Raw genomic sequence first — 21137 nt, forward strand, 5'->3', positions numbered from 1 at the left:
TATTTAAAATGCCTCTCTATTTACAAAATTTGTGTACAAAAGAATATAGATTTTACTGTGTAATTTGAACTATCCCCCCACTGATAAGAAAGTGCTTATTTTCAACAAGCTCGTGTAACACAAATAAAATCCCAACAATTATGAAACATAGGGGAAACTATAGATCGATAATTATTGGAATGTATGATCAATAGAAATTTTGTGCCCGCACCTGGCCTTTAAGAATTAATGTACTCAAAACTTTAAAATGCAATGTCACCCAAAAACATGAAAATTAATCAAATTAATGGCTGAATAGACCATTTTGCAAAATGGCATTCACTTCCGTAGAATAAAAAATCCCAAACATATTCAGTACAAAAAGAAACAAAATAAACTGTTAAATTTAAGTTTTCAAGTATCCAACTGTTGGTCAAAGTAAATACTGTAATGTGATTTTAAAAATGTTTTTTTTTATTATTATTTTTGGTCTGTTTATTTGACATTTAACTTTGGATTTCACAAAACATACTTATTAGGATAAACACTTTATTATCTGTTTTATAGATATATTATTTAAATAATTTATTTGTACTCGGATTTATGTAGTGGGATATAACAATTATTATAATTACATTTCGTATGTATCACGTTTAAAATCTCATTACTGTAAAGAATGCTATGAACTTTGAAAATAAATATAATAATGAACATTATTTCTCTATGTATTTCTTTGTGTGGCCAGTTTGTACCGCTAATCACTGAGAAACTTTTTTGTCTACAACTAACATTTACAACATTCTAAATTTGATGAAATTTAACAAAAGTATAACTTCTGTCAATGTGCATCATAGAAACAACAATAACATTTTAAAATAATATAAAGTCAGAAAATACATTCCTAATTAATTTAGAGCATTTTTTGAGCATTTCAAAATTATCCATCCATTATTGTATAACACTGTAGAAACAACGTTTTTAGTCGCCTGGAAGCGACTCTATAGTTCACTATGTCGGTCGGTCGGTCGGTCTGTCGGTCTGTCTGTCGGTCCGGTATCACTATGCATTGTAGCACGCGACTTAATGGCTGTTGGCCTTGTTATTTTCTATACGTGGTAAATTCCAATTATTGTGATGTAACGACACACGTACACATCAATCTTAATAGAGAGACGCAACATAATGACGTAATGCAACGTAAGTAAATTGACCAACCACAAGCGGTGGGTTATTCGAACTATAGCTTGTCATTGGTCAACTCGCTCCTTGCGTTGCGTCTCTAGAGGAAACCAAGCGTTTAGCAATGCAGTATTGTCAATATTCGTACTAGAAGAAAAAAATTGCCATTCAATTTACCTGTGACAATGAATATTTTACAAAATTCTGTATTACTGTGCACGTTTTGGTTTTGTGAGCAAGTTTAATGCCGCTCTCATGAAATTATAATTGTTTAATATCAAAACAACATAAGCTCATTATTCAACATAGTACAATATAAGTATTATTCTGACTCCCATAAGGCATTAAATTAAGAACTATGAAATATGATTAGGGTGTGTTATGGAATTAAAAGTACTGTTTTATTGCAATTGTGTGACTCTGAATAAATTACTTATTTACTTAATATTGATTTAAATAATTAAAAATAATGCAATTGCCACTTTTAACCTTGAATAATAATTAAAATTCATTAAAATGTGACATTTCTTATTCACACACTAGAACTGTAAGTTAAAATATCGACACAAATCATTACGTGTGTCAAAGCGAAATTGTTATTAACATACAGCATTCGTTTTTTCTCGACGGATTGGACAATGTCGATTAACTGCGGATTGTTTTGATAAATTAATAATGGCTTGTTGGAAAATCGTATGTTTTTTTCTTTGGATATTCCTGCATATAAGTAAAGGTATGAGGACGTACTATTATATTTTAGATTCATAAATGCTGAAACAAAATACTATTTCATTTGTTATTAGGACGATAACGGTCGACGATAACGATACATTTTCCTACAGAACAAAATGAGTTAGAAGATATTTTAATTTCTCTTGCTATTTATGGTTTATCTTTATCTTGTATAGTATAAACATTAAATGTGGTCCAAATTGATTATTAATATTAATTATTTATTAATTAACGTTTCATATTTATCATTTAAATGTTATTATTATATCTTTAGTGTCTCTTTTAAGTTTGATCCATCGAATAGATTTTCTAGATCTGCATCAAATTTACATTTTGTTCGTTCATTTCATTTCATTCAGATTCTTAACCAGAATTTTACAATTGAAGTAAATTGTTAAGCATATAATCGATCTCCCCTACAACACGTTGATGATTGATGATTAACACATTTATGTAACTTTCTCAATATATCGTGCAGCAGTTTGATTTGTAGACTAAAAAAGTTTAAATACCATTTATGTTTATTCCAGTCGATAGCCACACTACATTGACATCAATAACAAACTATATAAAACTTAGGCAAATATTTCATACTTAAAATTGTCTAATGAAATAAAAATAATACAATTTAATGATGTTTATTATAAACACATTAAAAAGTGATTTTGCATAAGAAAGGAATTCAAAAACCAACATAAAATTCTTAATTATTGTGTTTATTTGATTTTTAAAAAGATAAAATTTCAGTTCGGTACTGCACATTAAAGATAAAAAGGCAAACTTTCTGCAAAAACAATAACAAATTATACCTAAAACATTGTTTAACATTTAACACATAATTACTGACTGACGACTGAAACAATCTATGAATTCTACTCGGCCTCTCTGAATATATTCATTCTTGTCGACGTGCATTCATACGTGTTATACCACCCCATAACTCACGTCAGACCCCTTAGTGTTATTCGATGATAACGTGAAAATTATAGAGAGGATAATAATATGCCAACACTCTTTAAAAAAGATGTATTGTCCTCCTAAAACAAGAAAAATGAAGATTTATTAAATCGTTCACTAAGTTATTTTGTAGTTTAAAAAATTTGCCGTAAAAAACGAGGCCATATACATGGCTGCAGTCAAGTCAAGTTAGTGTTTACCGACCAATCGACCGACCGACATAGTGAGCTGTATAGTCACGTTGCACGCGACTAAAAACTTATAAAAAGCCAAAACAAATTTAAATTCAACCAAAAATTATTATTATTATTATTATTATTACTTAACTTACTTACTTAAAGAATCCTGTGATAATGATCTTGGAATTGAGAGTGGAGACATTCCCGATAACCAGATGAATGCATCAAGTTCATACAGCAATGTTTCAGCCCATCATGGAAGGCTATATGGCAATAAGTCTTGGTCACCTGCTACCGCCAATGTCACCCAATGGATCCAAGTTGATCTTGGTAACATAACGTATATAACCCAAGTGGCGACTCAAGGAGGTAGCCGAGGATCAGTAAAGAAATACAGAATCGAATACAGCATCAATGGCAACAACTATATTAAAGCTGAAGGTGGTGGAGTAAGTATATTTATAATACATATGTGAATGTTTTGCTGATTCAGACAGCAACACCAAGCAAAACGAAGGCCACTTAACCAATTCAAACCGAAAAGTTTCTGGAATCCACCTAAAAACCTTTGTATATATAATATATTCAGGTTACTGAGGAGAATGTACAAAACTACGTCCCTAGACCAAATCAATGTGATAATCTCTCAAACCACGAGAGACAGGTCATTGACAAATTGCGTCAGCGTAATGAGAGTATCATTATACCTGCTGATAAAAGTTCTGCCGCTTTCACTATAGATATCAAGTTATAATATGAAGAGGAGTAAATAAGACAGCTAAACAACCTTCTTCATTATTGTAACCTCGCAATGGTACAGGGGGTAAAATCTTTTGATGGTTAAAAAAATCTCAATCGATTCCAAGATTGGACCCATTTGCCACAAGTCACTCCAGTTTCAGCAAATTCCACATAGCCGGCAATCCTCGTAGATCAATGGGCAATGCCACTGCATGCTACAGAGAACATTTCTGAATATGTGGATGATTTACTTAAACCATAAATGGCTGAATTCCATCCATACATTCAGGACTCATGATTCATGTACTTTATCCGCAAAATTAACCAAATTCAAAATTTACCTAATAATACTGTTCTAGTTACATTAGAATTTTCATCGTTGGAATTGTATTCCCAATATCCCTCACGAAGAAAAAAAATGAATTTAAAAAAAAAAGTAATTTAACATAAACGTAACTTTAAAAAAAATCACTTAATATTTGTTTTAATAATGTCCCTAGGCCAATTATGTCTACCAGTTATAAAGAACCAAAACCAAATTATCTGCCTGTGCATTTAGGATGTCATTCATCGAGTCGTGTGGCCGAGCGGGTAAGCGCCGCCGCAAACCATGGCTATACAATCGGCACAGGTTCAAGTAACTCCTTGACCATTGTTCTGGTTCTGGTCTTCTCGGATAAGGACTTAAAACTGGAGGTCCAGTGTACACATCTGGCTCCTGTGCACTCTAACGAACCCAGTACATCTTTCGGAAGAGTAGAGGATTACCTCGGTGTAGGCCTACTGGTCCCTTCAGCCCCTGTCGTTGTGGACAGACCAACGAGCGCCGTTTGGTGACAGCACTCGGCACGAATGGACCTTTAAAGAAGTAGAAAGTTGTGGTATGTGTCGTCCACACCTGTGTGCAATTCGGTCAAGTTTTTTGGCTGCGAGTCGCAAGTTATATTTTGGCAAATGTGAAATATTCTTGTCATTCATGTTTCTTGTAGTTTAATTAAGATGGAGAATGTTTCAATAACTGTTATACTCACTAATCTGGTCTCTCCGGGGGATTTAATTCCAAATTGTTGAGATATAAAAATACTAAAATAATAACAACTAAACAACTTTGCCTATTAAATACAATAATTATTGACTTTATTATTACAAATTGAAATTACCAATGCTGGGTATTTAATGTTTAAAATGACTGTGCCTATATTAAAGCATCAATGCGGTGTACTTGAATGTTGCATAATGGGTGTTAACATGTCAACTGAGCTAGTCTTCCGTGAACATTTGCAGTTGAGTTGGTCTTCCATAACAATATTAACACACACTTCCAATTTAGTGGTAATTTCATTTTTTATATTTCATATTTCTAGTTATAATTTTGAAAATCTGAACACAACACAAGGTATATCATTCCTCCAAAGATAGTCCTACAACTAAACTTGAGTTATTCAGTACATTATTTTGAACAACAAACAAAACAAAATTATTGAATCTAATTGTTTTATTTACTAAAACTGATATTTTCTTTCTATTGTAGGTTTTTTTTTGGAAATGTTGATAAGGACAGTGTTGTTACTAATTCGTTTTCCTCTCCTGTAAACGCTCAATATATTCGTATTTATCTACAAATCTGGGTTGATTGGCCAAGTATGAGAATAGAACTTTACAGCTGTGCAGGTAATTACATAATAAGGTTCAAATATGTTGATATGAAGTTTTCGGTACGCCACGTATGAGAGAAAACTCAACAGTTTTTCAGAACTGTATATATTTACATATATATTTACAATAATGTTCAAATATTAAATAATACATTTGGCAGTTTTATTTCATAAAAAAAGTCTATTTTCTCTTTGATTGATTGATTGATACAGTTATATCCCATTAAGTTTTCTTTCCTAATTCAACTGTTAAACGGTCAGTTTTATTTATTTTGTATTGTCTTACCATAAAATAGAAAACATAATATTAAACTAAAAAAAATGAAAATGAATTGAATTAGTAAGCAAAATTTTACTCATAGAATCCTGCAATACAGCTCTTGGAATTGAGAGTCGTACAATTCCTAATAATCAGATTACGGCTGATAGTTCCCTTAATCACTTTCAACCGTATAAGGGAAGACTTCATGATAAATCGTGTTGGGCATCTGCAACAGGTAATCCCAAAAATCATTGGATTCAAGTTGATCTTGGTAACATAACCCAAGTAACTAAAGTGGCCACTCAAGGATATAGCAAAGGAAACCGATATGTTAAGAAGTACAGTGTTAAATACAGCACAAATGGAACTAATTTTTTGGAAATAAGTGCGGAAGAAGGTGGAGTAAGTAATTTTACTCTTTAAATTATTTCAATTTTCAAGACTAGATATATGACAGAGATGGCAACCAGTCAAGTGTCTGGCTATTATCAATTTATTCAAGCAAGATAAAAGAGCCATTTTAATAATTAAAATTATTAAATTATCGTAATGTATGTATTAAAAAGGTAAATGTAGCTATAATTAATCATCAAAAATTGATATCTGTAAATTTTATTTGTAGCGTTTTCCGGGAAATTTTGATAGACACAGTGTCGTTATCAATTCTTTTAATTCTCCTGTAAATGCTCGATACATTCGAATTTATCCATATAAGGCACATGGATGGCCAAGTTTAAGAATGGAACTATACGGTTGTCCAGGTAATTATTTTTTTAACTTTTATTTTAAAATCCGCCCAAAAAGTTATTTAGAACGTTTTTTTGTAATTTGCCCATTTAAACAAAAGTGGAATATTCTTTGCTTCCAGAAATCGCGGTTAGTAGTATGCAATCATATCTTTTTCTAGCAAATCGTAAACATTTTAAATGTATTAATACATTTGTTTTACTGTAAAATTAAGTTATTGATACCGTCATGAATGTGAGCGCAAACGATAACAATTCAACATTCTACTATGGAACAGGAGACAAAGTGAAGACGGGCTTCTTCATCAATACTACTGGATTGACATCCGGAACAGACTTTACAGTCACCCTTACAGCTGAAAATATGAAGGTATATATCTTTATTATCGTGAAAGTACTTATCTAAGGCACTGTGACAGTACTTGAATACATGCTTATAATAATTATAGTATTTTGTTTTCATTTAACGAATCTTTAACAATATCAACCTGGCTTGCTTTACTTGTGCCCTACCAACTGTCAGTGAACATGCACGATACGTAATTCCCGTTTACCGTATGGCTAAATTTAATTTTAATCCCACTAGCTTTACGTAAATATGATATGTAAGTTCTAGCGTTTTGGGGGTGATACTCTTGAAATACGAGGCAATAATTGTAAAGTAAGTAATATTTCTGCTGCCATCTCTATCAATCTTTTTCTCTGGTAACTAGATAAAATTGATTCTTCTTTGAAACATAAAATTTCAATTTCAAATTAATAAAATACAATAACAAGGCCAACAGCCATAAGTCGCGTGCTAAAACGCATAGTGATACCGGACCGACAGACAGACCGACAGACCGACAGACTGACCGACCGACCAACATAGTGAACTATAGAGACGGAAATACAAATTCAATCTAATCTAGTATAAACCTCGTTTTCAGTTCGATATGTCCTCTAATCCTTTTGTGTGGACTCTGACAGGAAACGGAAATACAAACTCAATCTAATCTAGTATAAACCTCGTTTTCAGTTCGATATGTCCTCTAATCCTTTTGTATGGACTCTGACAGGAAACGGAAATTCAAACTCAATCAATAGTAGGCCTGTTAAGTGACCCAATCCTTCAAATTGTGATAACATTCTGAAACTTTGCACAGTTATTCATTAGGGTGTCAAAAATATGAAATGGAAGGGTTGCACAAAATTTGGTCAGGGGAAAGCCGCCATTTTGGATTTCAAAATGGCGGACCCAAATTGTTCACTTTTCAGGTATATCTCTGCTAAATAGGCACCTAGAGTTCTGAATTTAGGTGCAAATTATATGGTAGTGGGGTCACCAAACATATTGGTATAACTAACATTTTAATTGCATGGCGGCCATTTTGTATTTAAAAATGGCGGACTTCAAATATTCACTTTTTAGGTATATCTCTGCTAAAGAGGCACCTAGAGTTCTGATTTTAGGTGCAAATTATATGGTAGTGGGGTCACCAAACATACTGGTATAACTAACATTTTGATTCCATGGCGGCCATGTTGGATTTCAAAATGGCGGATTTCAAATTTTCATTTTTCAGGCATATCTCTGCTAAAAAGACACCTAGAGTTCTGATTTTAGGTGCAAATTATATGGTAATGGGTAACCAAACATATTGGTATTTAACTGACATTTTTATTGCATGGCGGCCATTTTGAATTTCAAAATGGCGAACTCAAAATGTTTCAGTACGGTACCTACAGTTATAATTTTAGGTGACGTGACCAGATTTGGTTTTCGATAGATACTTAAACGACGGTTTAAAGTCTAGTACGCGTTCAAACCGCGGCTCTGGTGTAAGGAGGGGCGTCAAAGCCAGTGGGAGCATGCCCAACAATTGGACCACATATTCGAGATATGATGACAACAAATCAGAGTTGTTTCATTAATTGTAACTGAAGTAGCAGAGAACATTGACACAAATCACGGAATGTTTGTAGGGTCTCTGAGAGACAGAGCTGTAACAAACCAGTCTGTAAATATAAAACCGCTGATGCCATGTAACATAGAAGAGGCAGATGAACGTATGTTTGTTCATGTTAAACATGCCGCTAACATTTGTCCGTGCATTCTTGTCAAGACTGTAGACAGTGATGTTGTTGTTATTTCATTGTCAACTTTCCACAGAATACCTGGCATCCACGAGCTTTGGATCGAGTTTGGAGTGGGGAAGCACTTGAAGTATATCTCAATACACAAGATTACTTCTCTTGGATCACAAGCATCAGCCGCTTACTTGTTCTTTCATTCCTTTAGCAGTTGTGATACAACTTCATCTGTTCAAGGAAAGAAATTTTAGACGATGTCATTGTCTGTAGGGGATGTTAGTGACACAGATTATCTAGAACAGTTTGTTGTAACTATGTAGAAAGAAGGTAAATGATGCAAGACGATATCTTTTTACTACAGGCTATTGAAAATATCCCCCCAACATCTGCGGCATTAAGAGAACATGTGAAACGGTCTTTTCTACAAGCCAGAAAGTGGTACAACTGTCTAGATGCATTCAGGGTTGAACAGGACCCAGCAAACTGGGGATGGAGGAAGGACGGCAACAAATTTTGTCCAGTTTGGAGTTCATTGCCGGAACTTTCAGATGTCACAAATTGCTGTGATCTTGGACGCTGTAAATGCAGAGAGAGTGATTTATGATGTACAGAGCTGTGTGGTTACCAGGTTTGAGCTACATTCAAAATGGCCGCCATGCAATCAAAGACGTTATACCAATATGTTTGTTGACCTCAATACCATATTATACTTTTGTACCTAAAATTATAACTGTAGGTACCGTACTGAAACATTTTGAGCTTGCCATTTTGAAATTCAAAATGGCCGCCATGCAATCAAAATGTTAGTTAAATAGCAATATATTTGTTGACCCATTACCATATAATTTGCACCTAAAATCAGAGCACTGTGTACCTTTTTAGCAGAGATATACCTGAAAAGTTATTGGGGTCCGCCATTTTGAAATCCAACATGGCCGCCATGCAATCAAAATGTTAGTTATACCAATATGTTTGGTGACCCCATTACCATAATTATAATTTGCACCTAAAATCAGAATTCTAGGTGCCTTTTTAGCAGAGATATACCTGAAAAGTGAAAATTTGAAGTCCGCCATTTTGAAATCCAACATGGCCGCCATGCAATCAAATGTTAATTACACCAATATGTTTGGTGACCCCACTACCATATATTTTGCATGTAAAGTCAGAACTCTAGGTGCCTCTTTAGCAGAGATATACCTGACAAGTGAAAATTTGAGGTCCGCCATTTTGAAATCCAAAATGGCGGCTTTCCCCTGACCAAATTTTGTGCAATCCTTCCATTTCATATTTTTGACACCCTAATGAATAACTGTGCAAAGTTTCAAAATGTTATCACAATTTGAAGGATTTGCCTAAAATATGCTCCTTAACATGCCTACTACTAGTATAAACCTCGTTTTCAGTTCGATATGTCCTCTAATCCTTTTGTATGGACTCTGATAGGAAACGGAAATACAAACTCAACCAAAACAGTAAGTTTGGTTTCTTTCTTAATAATTATTCGTTACTTGTTTAAGAGGTCAATTTTAAAGAAGAGAATTATGTTAAGTTAATATTTAGGAAATAGGAAAGCTATCTTGCAATCGTTGCCGTCTATGTTAGCCATGACGTCACGGGATTATGTGAAATGGAACCTATATTGTAATATAGTGACTTGTTGAGGTACTGACTTGTAATGAAGACTCTTACTCGCTTAACTGTCGTAACACATATATTGTTTATTCAATAATACTTGAGGAACAGAGGATCAGTGATGCTGTCGGTGAGGTGTGAGTGTAGGTCTGCTTCTGAAGAAGTGGCTGTGAGGTGTGTCTGGGCTCTTCTGAAACTTGGGGGTATATTGGCTTCGGTTCATTTGCATATGTCAATACGTAATCTCAGAGGTTACTGATTGGTCCTAAGTTGATCCAGGGGTGTTTGAGTAGAAGTGATTAACGGTATAATAAGGTATTTCTATGATGGATGACACTGTCAAATCTGTACTTAAATAGTGTCAATCTCTCCTGGTTTAACGATGGGAGAGGTCACAAAGTTAAGCTAAGTGTTTTCTTTAGGGATTCGATTATAAACTAAATGGACTTTTAAAACATCTGGAAAACTCTCCTCGGGACTTTCTGGGCCAAGTTCGTGAACTTATTTGAATTCTAATACAAAGGTTGATTTCTTAATTATAAAAGTATATCATTATATTACATCCCCCTGTTTCCCCTTTTTTTTTCCTAATCTATTTAAAATATAAAAATGGTTATAATAGTGGCATGCAAAATTAAAGTTATATAAAAGGAAAAAAAAACATTATTATACATATAAGCAAAATTGAGTTAGCCAAAACCATTGACTCTGAAGTGTAACCTTATCACTTTCACTCTCTCTCTTCTCTCTCTTAAAAAATTGAAATTAAAAATGAATTTGGTATAAAATTTCCGGAATTTATACAAAATTTGAAAAAAAATGTATAAAAAACAAAAGTGTTCTTCAAGATCGACATAATTGTGGGTCCGTTGCTTTGGAGGCATGCTACACTCGGATTACCGAAATAAAGACATCACAACGGTTGGGTTTCCCTAAAGAACATCGGTCAAGAAGTCGACTCTTATTAATTATTGCCCGGGTCGCGCCCGGGTCTTCCACCATGTAATATAGTGACTTGTTGAGGAACTGATTTGTAATGAAGACTCTTACTCGCTTAACTGTCGTAACACATATATTGTTTATTCAATAATACTTGAGGAACAGAGGATCAGTGATGGTGTCGGTGAGGTGTGAGTGTAGGTCTGCTTCTGAAGAAGTGGCTGTGAGGTGTGGATGTTCTTCTGAAAAAGTGGCTGTGAGGTGTGTCTGGGCTCTTCTGAAACTTGGGGGTATATTGGCTTCGGTTCATTTGCATATGTCAATACGTAATCTCAGAGGTTACTGATTGGCCCTAAGTTGATCCAGGGGTGTTTAAGTAGAAGTGATTAACGGTATAATAAGGTATTTCTATGATGGATGACACTGTCAAATCTGTACTTAAATAGTGTCAATCTCTCCTGGTTTAACGATGGGAGAGGTCACAAAGTTAAGCGTTAAGTGTTTTCTTTAGGGATTCGATTATAAACTAAATGGACTTTTAAAACATCTGGACAAACTCTCCTCTGGACTTTCTGGGCCAAGTTCGTGAACTTATTTGAATTCTAATACAAAGGTTGATTTCTTAATTATAAAAGTATATCATTATATTACAATATTCACGTTTCATTGTATGGCTATACTTACGTCACAGTAATAATTTTATCCATATTAAACAGCGTAATTTCTGCCTTAACAATATTGCGATCTGCTGGGATTATTTTATTGTAGAATTTTCTTGTTTAAAGTATATTACGGTTTGTTACATTTATGAGATATCATGCTTCAGTTATACTTTCTTTTTCAGAGCGACTTTGTTGTTACCCCAGCCGTAGGTGTTACATCAGATATTATCTTGTCTTTTAGTAGTATTTCTTACTTTTTATCTGACATTCAATTTGAAGGGACCATCAATTCTACTGTTAATGGTAATTAAATTGTGTTTTATTATTAAGAATAACTGTAATGTTACACTGTAAATATTAAACTGATTAGTAAATCTTTAAAATGGTTGAATCGTTTACTGTCCCGAGCATCCCTTGCTAATTTTGTCGCAAGTGTTAGTATACAGTACAAGTTACTTCAAAACATCTGACCACTATTAATGATGATGATTAACAATGTTTTAAGGTTCTTATCTACAACCTAGGTGCATCAAAAGATATCATCCTGTCTAAAAAGTACTAGAGAATGTTTAAAAAGCTTTATAATTATAAATAAAAGAAAATGATATTTTCTCCATCAGGGTTTTTTTTTTAGTTTGTGGGGGAGTCATAAAAAAACTGTTATTTACTACATATTCATGCTCTTCAATTTATTATATCTGTACATCTTGTTATAGCTGATGTGAAACCTGGAGTTAATCTACGAGTTAACATTAAGGCTGAGATTAATGACCCCGGCTTAGTCTCCGCAGAAGAAGCTGTCAATGTCGGTTTCAGCAAACTACCGCATTTCTTGATGAACGTTACCGACCAGTCTGAAGATGGTAACGTTTTTGTTAACGTTGGTCAAACGGTGCATATAAACCTTGTTGTTGAGTTTCCAAAAGGAACCGCCGATCCCATAATTGAAGTCACGCTGCCATACAACTTTTCAACAAACAAGACAAGTAACCAGTGGAGTATTAACAAAGTGTCGGTTTCATTTGTTAGTGACTCTTTATACTGTACATACTCGACAGAGTTCTGTTATTATGCTCTTCAGACGCAGTACATTGCCACAGATGATGTCTATGGCATTCTTAAAGACTGGTCGTTGACGCGGATTGACGGATTTATCGAGGTGACCGACCAAGACGCTTCCAATAACGTCTTAGCGTTTGAAGTAGAAGTTGTTCTAGACGATACAGACGAAGTAGTCAATGGTTCTGAGCACTGGTTAGGAATAGGAATGCAGATTGGTGATGGTACTCACATCTGGGTTGGAGAAGTACCTGTCCATACATTGATTAACAAAGTCCCAGAACCGAAGATGTCATTTAAGATTTTATACGAAACTAATTCATTTTATAAAGGGTGAGTAAAACGGTATGCGTCTTTCTTGGATAAAACTCTTTATTTTAATATAATAAAAATAGACTAAACCAAAAATGTAGAAACTGGATTGGCAGTCAAGGTTGAAAATATAAACAACCTACTGATTCTAAATAATATCAAATTCACAATCATCGTCAGAATATTTACTAATCATCTAATCATCCAGCAATACGATGATACTTTAGCTGATACGGTAACGTCTGTTATAAATAATGCTGGTATTTAGAAAACGAATGTAAATACCGATGATTTCTAAACATTACTTTTGTTTGATGTACATTATTTAATTGACAGGTATATACATTCATTGAATGTTTATTGTTGATGAAATTGTTATGACTTTAAACGTAACTAATGATTTGGAAACAAGGAATTAACGGTTGGATTATATATTTGTATTCCTAAAATCACTCTCCGTGTTCTATAATTAACATATCATATCAAATTAATATTGTATTCTGGTCTATGTTTATAGTGAAGATGTGATACTATTGATTAAAATATGGCATGATGGGAACTCAACAGGAAAAGCGGTAGACGTAACTTTCACAATAATGACGTCGAAAAACGTCCAGTATATTAGCATTGAATCGGAATACACAGGGCTGTTGCAGCCACCAGTGGTAAACGCAAGTATACCTGGTCCAACTCCTGTTCGATTTAATGTAAGTTATTCTGCAATAAAGTTGCGGTATATATAATTCATATTTCGAGCATCCTCCTCAGAATGATAATAATTAAGAAATAACCGTTGGTCTAATATCAGCAAGGAAAAATTCAAGCTTGGCTTGACAGATGTTCTTTCGGCCTACATAAATTACTTTATTTCAACACGATTGGTGTGGGTGTTTTTTTTCATTTTCAGTTTTCCAAAAGGAAGAAAATACTAACTAGGGCGATAGAAAATTTAGTAAGGCTTTATTTATTTTACAGCTTGGAACCATTCAGATTGCCGCAAAGCCAACTTTCCGTGTACGCCTGGGAATCGACAAAAATGGTAAAAGTGCTCCTGGCACACGACGTTTTGTCGGGGTGGCTGATTTGTTGTGGTACTCAACGGTTAGCTCAAAAGTTCTAGGTTCTACCAATCCTTTTCAATTTGAGTATTCGGACAGACCAGATATTGGATGTGGTGGTAAGCGTTACATTTCAGAACCTAAAACAAAATCGTTGTAAATGAATAAGCGTAAATGTTTGTTATTGGCTATAAACTCATCCAAAGATTGGTAATATTTCTCCTATGCTTTGTCACGAACTCATTTTACGTATGTTTTCGAGCGGTTAAAAATACTTTAGGAACTCCCTTGTGACATAAAAGTATACAAACGAAATCCTTAAAGTTGTAAAATAACTCAAAATTAATTTCAATCAACGAACTTCAACTTTCAACAATCCAGTAAATACTTTAAACAACGGCTTCACAATAACTTTTACAATCTAATATCCAACATTCTTCAAAATAAATGCTTTAATCAAAAATCCTTCTTCTCCCTCTTTACAAATGTCATACTTCCATTTATATACAGTATGTTCATAACCTTCCAGATCATTCCTTATACTTATTACTCTATTGGATTACAGTTTTTATTAATAGTATAATTCTGGAATATTCCTAATTGTTCTTATATTAATTATACATGGTTTCTTAAATCTAAACATACTCTTATTCTGGAAAGTTTATGTAGATACTATGTTACTGTAGGGAATGGTAATTTATTACATGCTTAAATAATTCTGGAACTAGATGTGTGCATACATCGTTTAATTTAGTTTCTTTTCTAGTTTCATTACATTTGATTTCTGTTTGTTCGTTTACAATCAATGTAATTATACAGTACACATTTGTCGTACTGTATCTACATCTTTTCTAGTATCACGAATACATGACACAAATGTCCTAACATAGCCCTAAGTCTTCTGTTTATGTTATGTATTTTTTTACGAGCTCAACAACATTGATTCTAGCTCACGTATACCTATGGCATGCCATATGTTTATCTTTTAGCAATGTTAAACCGAATCGCACTAAAAGTCGTCACATGTGATACATAATATGTGACGCTATAATCTTGGAATTTGCCCATGGCATAGTAATAAATAGTAATAATGTCATTTTTAGAGAAAATACCCATCATTTTGCGAAGTGAATTATTATACTATTAACTTTAAAATCTAAGATGTATGTCGACCTGGTTATACACCTTACAAGGAAACGTGTTACAGAGTGTTCAACGACACGCTAGAAACTTGGGATGCAGCAAAGGCGGCTTGTGAAGCAGACACTGCTCAATTAGTCACGATCAAAGATGCTTTTGAACAACAATTTCTTCGGGGCCTTGTTTCTGTACAATCTCCTTACAGATATTGGATTGGTTTGAAAGACGTTGGAGTAAGTATTATATTATATTATTATATTTTTATATTTATTACTTTTATAGGATAATAATTGTTTAAAAACGATACCATGAACAAAACGATGTAATAAAAGAAGTATGGTTGAAGATATATCATGGCTAATGGAATGACGTGAATTTAAGTAGAAGTTATTACACGTTTCATACTACTAGGGTGATGAGTTCAAGTGGACAGACGGTTCATCAGCGTCATATACAAAATGGCTACCTAACAGACCCGGGACAAGCTCGAATAAAGACTGTGGAACTGCGGCTTATATAGAAATCTACGACACAAGAGACGACGTCAGTACTGATCTTGGAGACTGGGACGTTATGGAGTGCACCGCTATCTTACCAGCCATTTGTGAATATTCTATGTCTCAAGGTAGTATAACGATTACATAGCTACTGTATTGAACGAATTGGAAAAGCGCCAAATGTGGTGGTTTCAAAGTAAATCAAGATGTTTTATAAACAAAATAATGCGTTAAGATCTGCACTGTCTCATTGATTTCTTTGAGTATTTTTAGTTTAATCAATTTAATGTTTAGTAAAACAGTTTTTAGGCCTACATACCAGTACTACGTTCTTACAATAGTATATTCTAATAAAATGGAACCAAATTGAACTCTAAACACAAAATAAAGGAGAGTACATAATTATTTGTCAGAGATGCGTGTATCAAACTATGCCAAAGAAACTGTGATGAGGTACAGCAAGTGGGCTAACACTCAGACATGCGTCTGCCATTACGACTTGGGGTCTAACCAGTGTGATTGTTGTGTAGCTGGTGCCCATAAATGTGAAGACGGAAAGCATACTGTGTGTGTCAGAGATTCTAGTAACTGTCCAGTTTCAGGTACTTTCTTAACAATGCTTAGTAAACAAAATCATTTTAATATTTTGAAGAAAAAACATTCTTTTAAGTGGGCCATAATTGACAACATCCAAAACACCACGTTCCAAGTCTGGGTATTTAGTGTTGACGCCTGCACGTGCGATCATTAGCAATGTCACACTCACTTACCACTAATACAAACAGCTTTAATATACAATGCTATACATTTGTTTTAATGCTTGTCTTTGTGTAGTAGGCCTAACTTTATATTCCACATTATTTTTTAAATACCATGCAAGTCAGTCATTACTGCAATGTATAGCACGCTGTATCAATATTGAAATTAATTTCAACTCATACATTGCACACAATGCATTTTTATGTTGACAGATTATTATGATCGGGGTTTTGTAATAACTAAGAAATTGAACGATCCAGCTAATTACATCATTTTTGTATGTAATCCTTCATATGGACGTCTATCCCAGAAGTTTGTTCCGTCCTGTTATGTACAAGATGATCCACCAAATGGGAGATGGAAAGGTGAGTTCAATAATTTATTATTTTTTGGAGTATTTTTACTCCAATGATAGCACTTATCCATGGACCTCAGCTCTACACACTTAAAAACTTTCAGCTGCCACAAACCACTACCCTATATCGAATCAAGTAGCAGAGAGGGCCTCAAACCATATCAATTTTTTTAATCGGAAAATATCCAAAATAGGTTCGCCTTCACCTTAGTTCTGATGGTGAACAGTGAAATTAATTTGATAAATTGCGTTTAAATCATTCTCCTTGAACCTAAATACACATAATTTACATTGTTCGTCAATAGCACTGCCAATGTACCTCCACAACGTTATTGGTTCGGACCAATCCAAAGGGCATATCTATGGAATTCACAAGGATATGCGCAGTTACATGCGCAGTAAAGATAATGGAGCAACTTGGCAGTTTGTAAGTAAGGACAAGTGGGACTCATCAAAAACGTTGCCAGATTTCAAGACTGCTGGTTCTAATGAGGGGAACTGGCTATGTGAGTTATTATTGTTACCTTAATTAATATTGTTACACTAAAAATAGGTCCCGTATACATTTTTTTCTTTTTACGGACGAAGTCCTGTCAATTCTTTGTTTAATGTTCCCATTAATTAATAAAACGACGCAGACTTCCGTCCGTTCAAGTGTTTATGAAGCTTACGACAAGTTAAGAATGCTATTATGGTTGGTGCGCAATGCAAAGACGTACGCACAACGCAAGAGTAATTTGACAAATCACAAGTGCTAGCTCATTTTAAATGCTTGTGAATGCGTTGTCAGTATATCCATGTTGTGGAAATACACTAAAAAGACTATATCATTTTAAGTTCTGCGTTATATTCAATTTTGGTCAAAGCATCTCGAGTTGTAATGATTCGTACAGTGTGAGATGTTGTGTACATATGTTCATCCTTAGGATGATAAGAAAATATTTAAAAATACTAATTAAAATTTCTCTTTTATTTTCATAAACATAATAAAATTATAATTCCATATAATATAATAAGTTATGGTATTATGTAATAATAACAATTGTAATTTCTATCTCAATAACAGATGATGATAGCGGCCTAAAGTATAACAACGTTTTGAAAATGAAAAAAGACTGCTGCTAAAAGCTAGCTAGCAACTCGAAGTTCTATTCAGCTTTCGAAATTATTACGCAAACATGTACTTGTCCTATTGTATTTTAAAATTTAACAATATTTACAATTTTATTACTGTTTTTTAGTAATATTTGCATTTTCAGCACTAAAACATATTTTTGGAAATGTATCATCTTGTTTTACGCAAAAATATAATTTATTACTAATGACTATTATTAATATATTTATATAGATTTTGTGATATGTAGCAGGTTTTTTTCAGTAATATTTTTGTTTATTTCATTCATTTTATATTTGGTAATATTTATGATTCGAAAATTGATAATAAATCTTGTTTATTAACTTTAACTCCATAAAACATGGAATCAGACTTTGAATAGGCCATTTTAAAGTTTTAATAAAGTTATTCACTTACGAACAAACAAAATGATTCCACTTATAAAGAGACGAATTAAACGGTTAAATTTAAATTTTTTTGCTTTAAATTAGACCTGCAATTTTATTTTTCAGGTAATAAGTTTTTATCAAAATTTTAGTCAAAGTGAATACCTATTATGTAGCATGAAAATGGCATATTCAGCAACAAAAAAATTTTAAATGGTTATCTTTAATTATATTATCCAATGTATGTGTTTAAATGAATAATAGGCTAGTATGTTTATAGCAGCGCAAAAAATATCAATATTACTCAAATTTAAGACTTATTGTTAAAATATTTACAGAGATAACTAATATTGTGCATCAGTAAAATGTAAATGTGGGAGAATAAGATATGTCTTGCAGCCTAACTGTGTTGAATTGCGCATGGGTGTGGACGACACATACAATAACTTTCATTTTATAAACCTTAGAAGCACTTATATAATTATTATTATTAATATATGGTAATATTTAAAAGAAGTAAATTATTACATTACATTATGCATATTGAAACTGGATTTCTGCGTATTCTAATATATTTATTTATACAATACCATTTGATTAAATATTGATATTCACTATAGTGTTTAATAAATGTAATTTAATGTTAATTAGTATTGGTCAAAAGCTTATTATACACATTTTCATATATGGTCAGTGAACGTTTTTATCTGGTACTTAAAATAGGCCTATTTTACCAGCTATAAATCTAAGCTTATTTACTCCTATTAGCAACCAGCGTTTGTATCATCAGAAACTATGATCACACCTGTGTCCTCTCTTCTTTTCTGATTGTGTCGACGACTTTGCTGGATTCCTGAGTTGACATACGCTGCTTGTTCCTTCGACGACGACGACGACTTACTTACTTTTGTAAAAACTTCAACAGTACTTTCATTTCTATGTGTACCCTTCAGGAATGCGTCTTTAACCTGATATTTAATTAAAATATTAAAATATTAACAACGTTTACTCAAATGACATTATGTTAGAGGCACAATGATGTTGGCACGGGAAATGCACATTGTTTTACTAAGATACGTGTAATAATTGTGTTTTTTTCTTTGGTATGTAAATCGGATAATAAAATGGAAGGCCTTTTTTAAAATGTTAATACATGAAAGAGTTTTTGATTGTAGTACTCTAGTAATATTAGTTCAACTGATCAGTACAGTATAGTAAAGCCGACGTTACTTATAGATCAGTAAATCTCTTTCTGCCGGTACACTATCAAAAGATCTGTATATAATTATTTATATTTACCTCTCTTAAATATTTGTCCGTAAATGAATAAAGATTCACTAACACACTCGACTTCTTAAACAATGTGCTAATTGGCTGAGAATAAAAAGCATTAGTATTAGTATATCATGTTACCGTATTGCTGTCTATGTTTGTATTTGTTGACATATGCCTAAGCCTTGACCTATGCCTATTAGTTTCTTTGAACAATATTGATAGTCTTTGTACATACCTGTATAAGAGAATTTACTTCATCAATAACGTTCATGCGATCACAAGATGGAGTATGCTTGACGTCACTATAGAACTTAGTAACAAGTTGGCGGTATCGTGGAATCTCTTTTACATACATCTGTCGATGACTTGGCGAATTCTTTGAAATAAAAAATTGAAAGTTAGACAAGCACTAAAGAACACATTTTGACCTGACTTTAACCAAAAATAGACGTTTCATATTAAATGACTGATGAAATATTACAAAATAGTCATGTAGCTATTAAAACATAAGTAGCTTGTGAATGCTTGCATCATACAATATGTATAAAGATATAAATATTAATCATAATATTGAAACCGTAGGGTGATCTACATTGATGAGCTGTGAAGCGATTTGCAGATGACGGTTTGGAATATAAATAATCAAAACAAAGTGTATTCGCGATAAAAATTATGCCAGATTTAGACAAACTGTTCGTTTACGGTATATTAGGTTTAGTTCTTAATTTCAACAAAATCGTGCAAATATATAACTAAAAGAATAATATGAACAAATGATTCTCAACAGAAACAAAAGTAGTAAGACTGATTTATTACCGGTAACGTTTAGAAGTAGGTCTACGGTCAGATGTCGTCGATGACAGGAAATAACACATTAAATTAGCCAGACATACGATAAATAAATAAATAAATGCATTGTTTTTGCTTACCTTTTTAAAACCAAACAGCTCAATTGACCAAGATTCTCGAAAAACAGTAGAGATGACACCGAGAGTGATATCAATAGGGGGCGTTTGTTGAATGTCACAGACATAAGCAGGGTTTCTCAGAATTCTTAACCAAAACATCTCAGCTAAACTAAAAAAAGGATAAAAATATGATTATTGATCTAGTCCATTTCTGGTTTCTCTTGCTATTTTGATTATATTGTATGGACAATGGAAGAAATACAAGATGATATGGAAATTGTAAGGAAAAATCATTTAAAAAAATGCTCATTATAAATGAAGAAATAAACGCTCATAGGCCTATATAAAAATAAATGATTACATTTTTAATTTGAATTTTAAATAATTATAATTTAAATTTCTTAACTTTGTTTCTCTTAATATTAAATAATTAAATAATTGGGAGCTAATTCTTCGATGTAAATCGTAGATACACCGTCGTTAGCTTTAAGTAAAACCTCATTATCTAACATTTTTTTGCAATTTCCAAACCTGT

General features: G+C 33.1%; 2 protein-coding genes across 2 annotated transcripts in view; one reads left to right on the forward strand and one right to left on the reverse strand.

Moving 5' to 3' along the window:
• Positions 1 to 9893: 9893 nt before the first annotated feature.
• Positions 9894 to 18052, forward strand: LOC144856434 (uncharacterized). Its single transcript, XM_078714441.1, has 11 exons — positions 9894 to 9978; positions 11922 to 12042; positions 12456 to 13131; positions 13628 to 13817; positions 14086 to 14287; positions 15330 to 15541; positions 15720 to 15933; positions 16219 to 16407; positions 16777 to 16929; positions 17225 to 17425; positions 17986 to 18052. The coding sequence occupies exons 1-11, from the start codon at positions 9916 to 9918 to the stop codon at positions 18042 to 18044; spliced, it is 2280 nt and encodes a 759-aa protein (XP_078570567.1). The 5' UTR covers positions 9894 to 9915; the 3' UTR covers positions 18045 to 18052.
• Positions 17889 to 21137, reverse strand: part of LOC144856405 (plexin-B-like) — a 66521-nt gene continuing 63272 nt past the window's right edge. Inside the window, exon 36 of the mRNA XM_078714408.1 lies at positions 17889 to 19387. Coding sequence (XP_078570534.1) covers positions 19184 to 19387 — 204 coding nt within the window. The 3' untranslated portion in view covers positions 17889 to 19183. The remainder of the gene's footprint in view (positions 19388 to 21137) is intronic.

This window comes from Antedon bifida, chromosome 11 (genome assembly GCF_963402885.1).
Source record: "Antedon bifida chromosome 11, ecAntBifi1.1, whole genome shotgun sequence".
NCBI lineage: Eukaryota > Metazoa > Echinodermata > Crinoidea > Comatulida > Antedonidae > Antedon > Antedon bifida.

Excerpts from the sequence above, each read along its gene's own strand:
- LOC144856434 (XM_078714441.1), top strand. The coding sequence starts at position 9,916 with ATGTCCTCTAATCCTTTTGTATGGACTCTGATAGGAAACGGAAATACA. Across the intron at positions 13,132-13,627 it reads ACTAATTCATTTTATAAAGG|TGAAGATGTGATACTATTGA; the intron begins GTGAGTAAAACG and ends CTATGTTTATAG. Across the intron at positions 14,288-15,329 it reads ACCAGATATTGGATGTGGTG|ATGTATGTCGACCTGGTTAT; the intron begins GTAAGCGTTACA and ends TTAAAATCTAAG.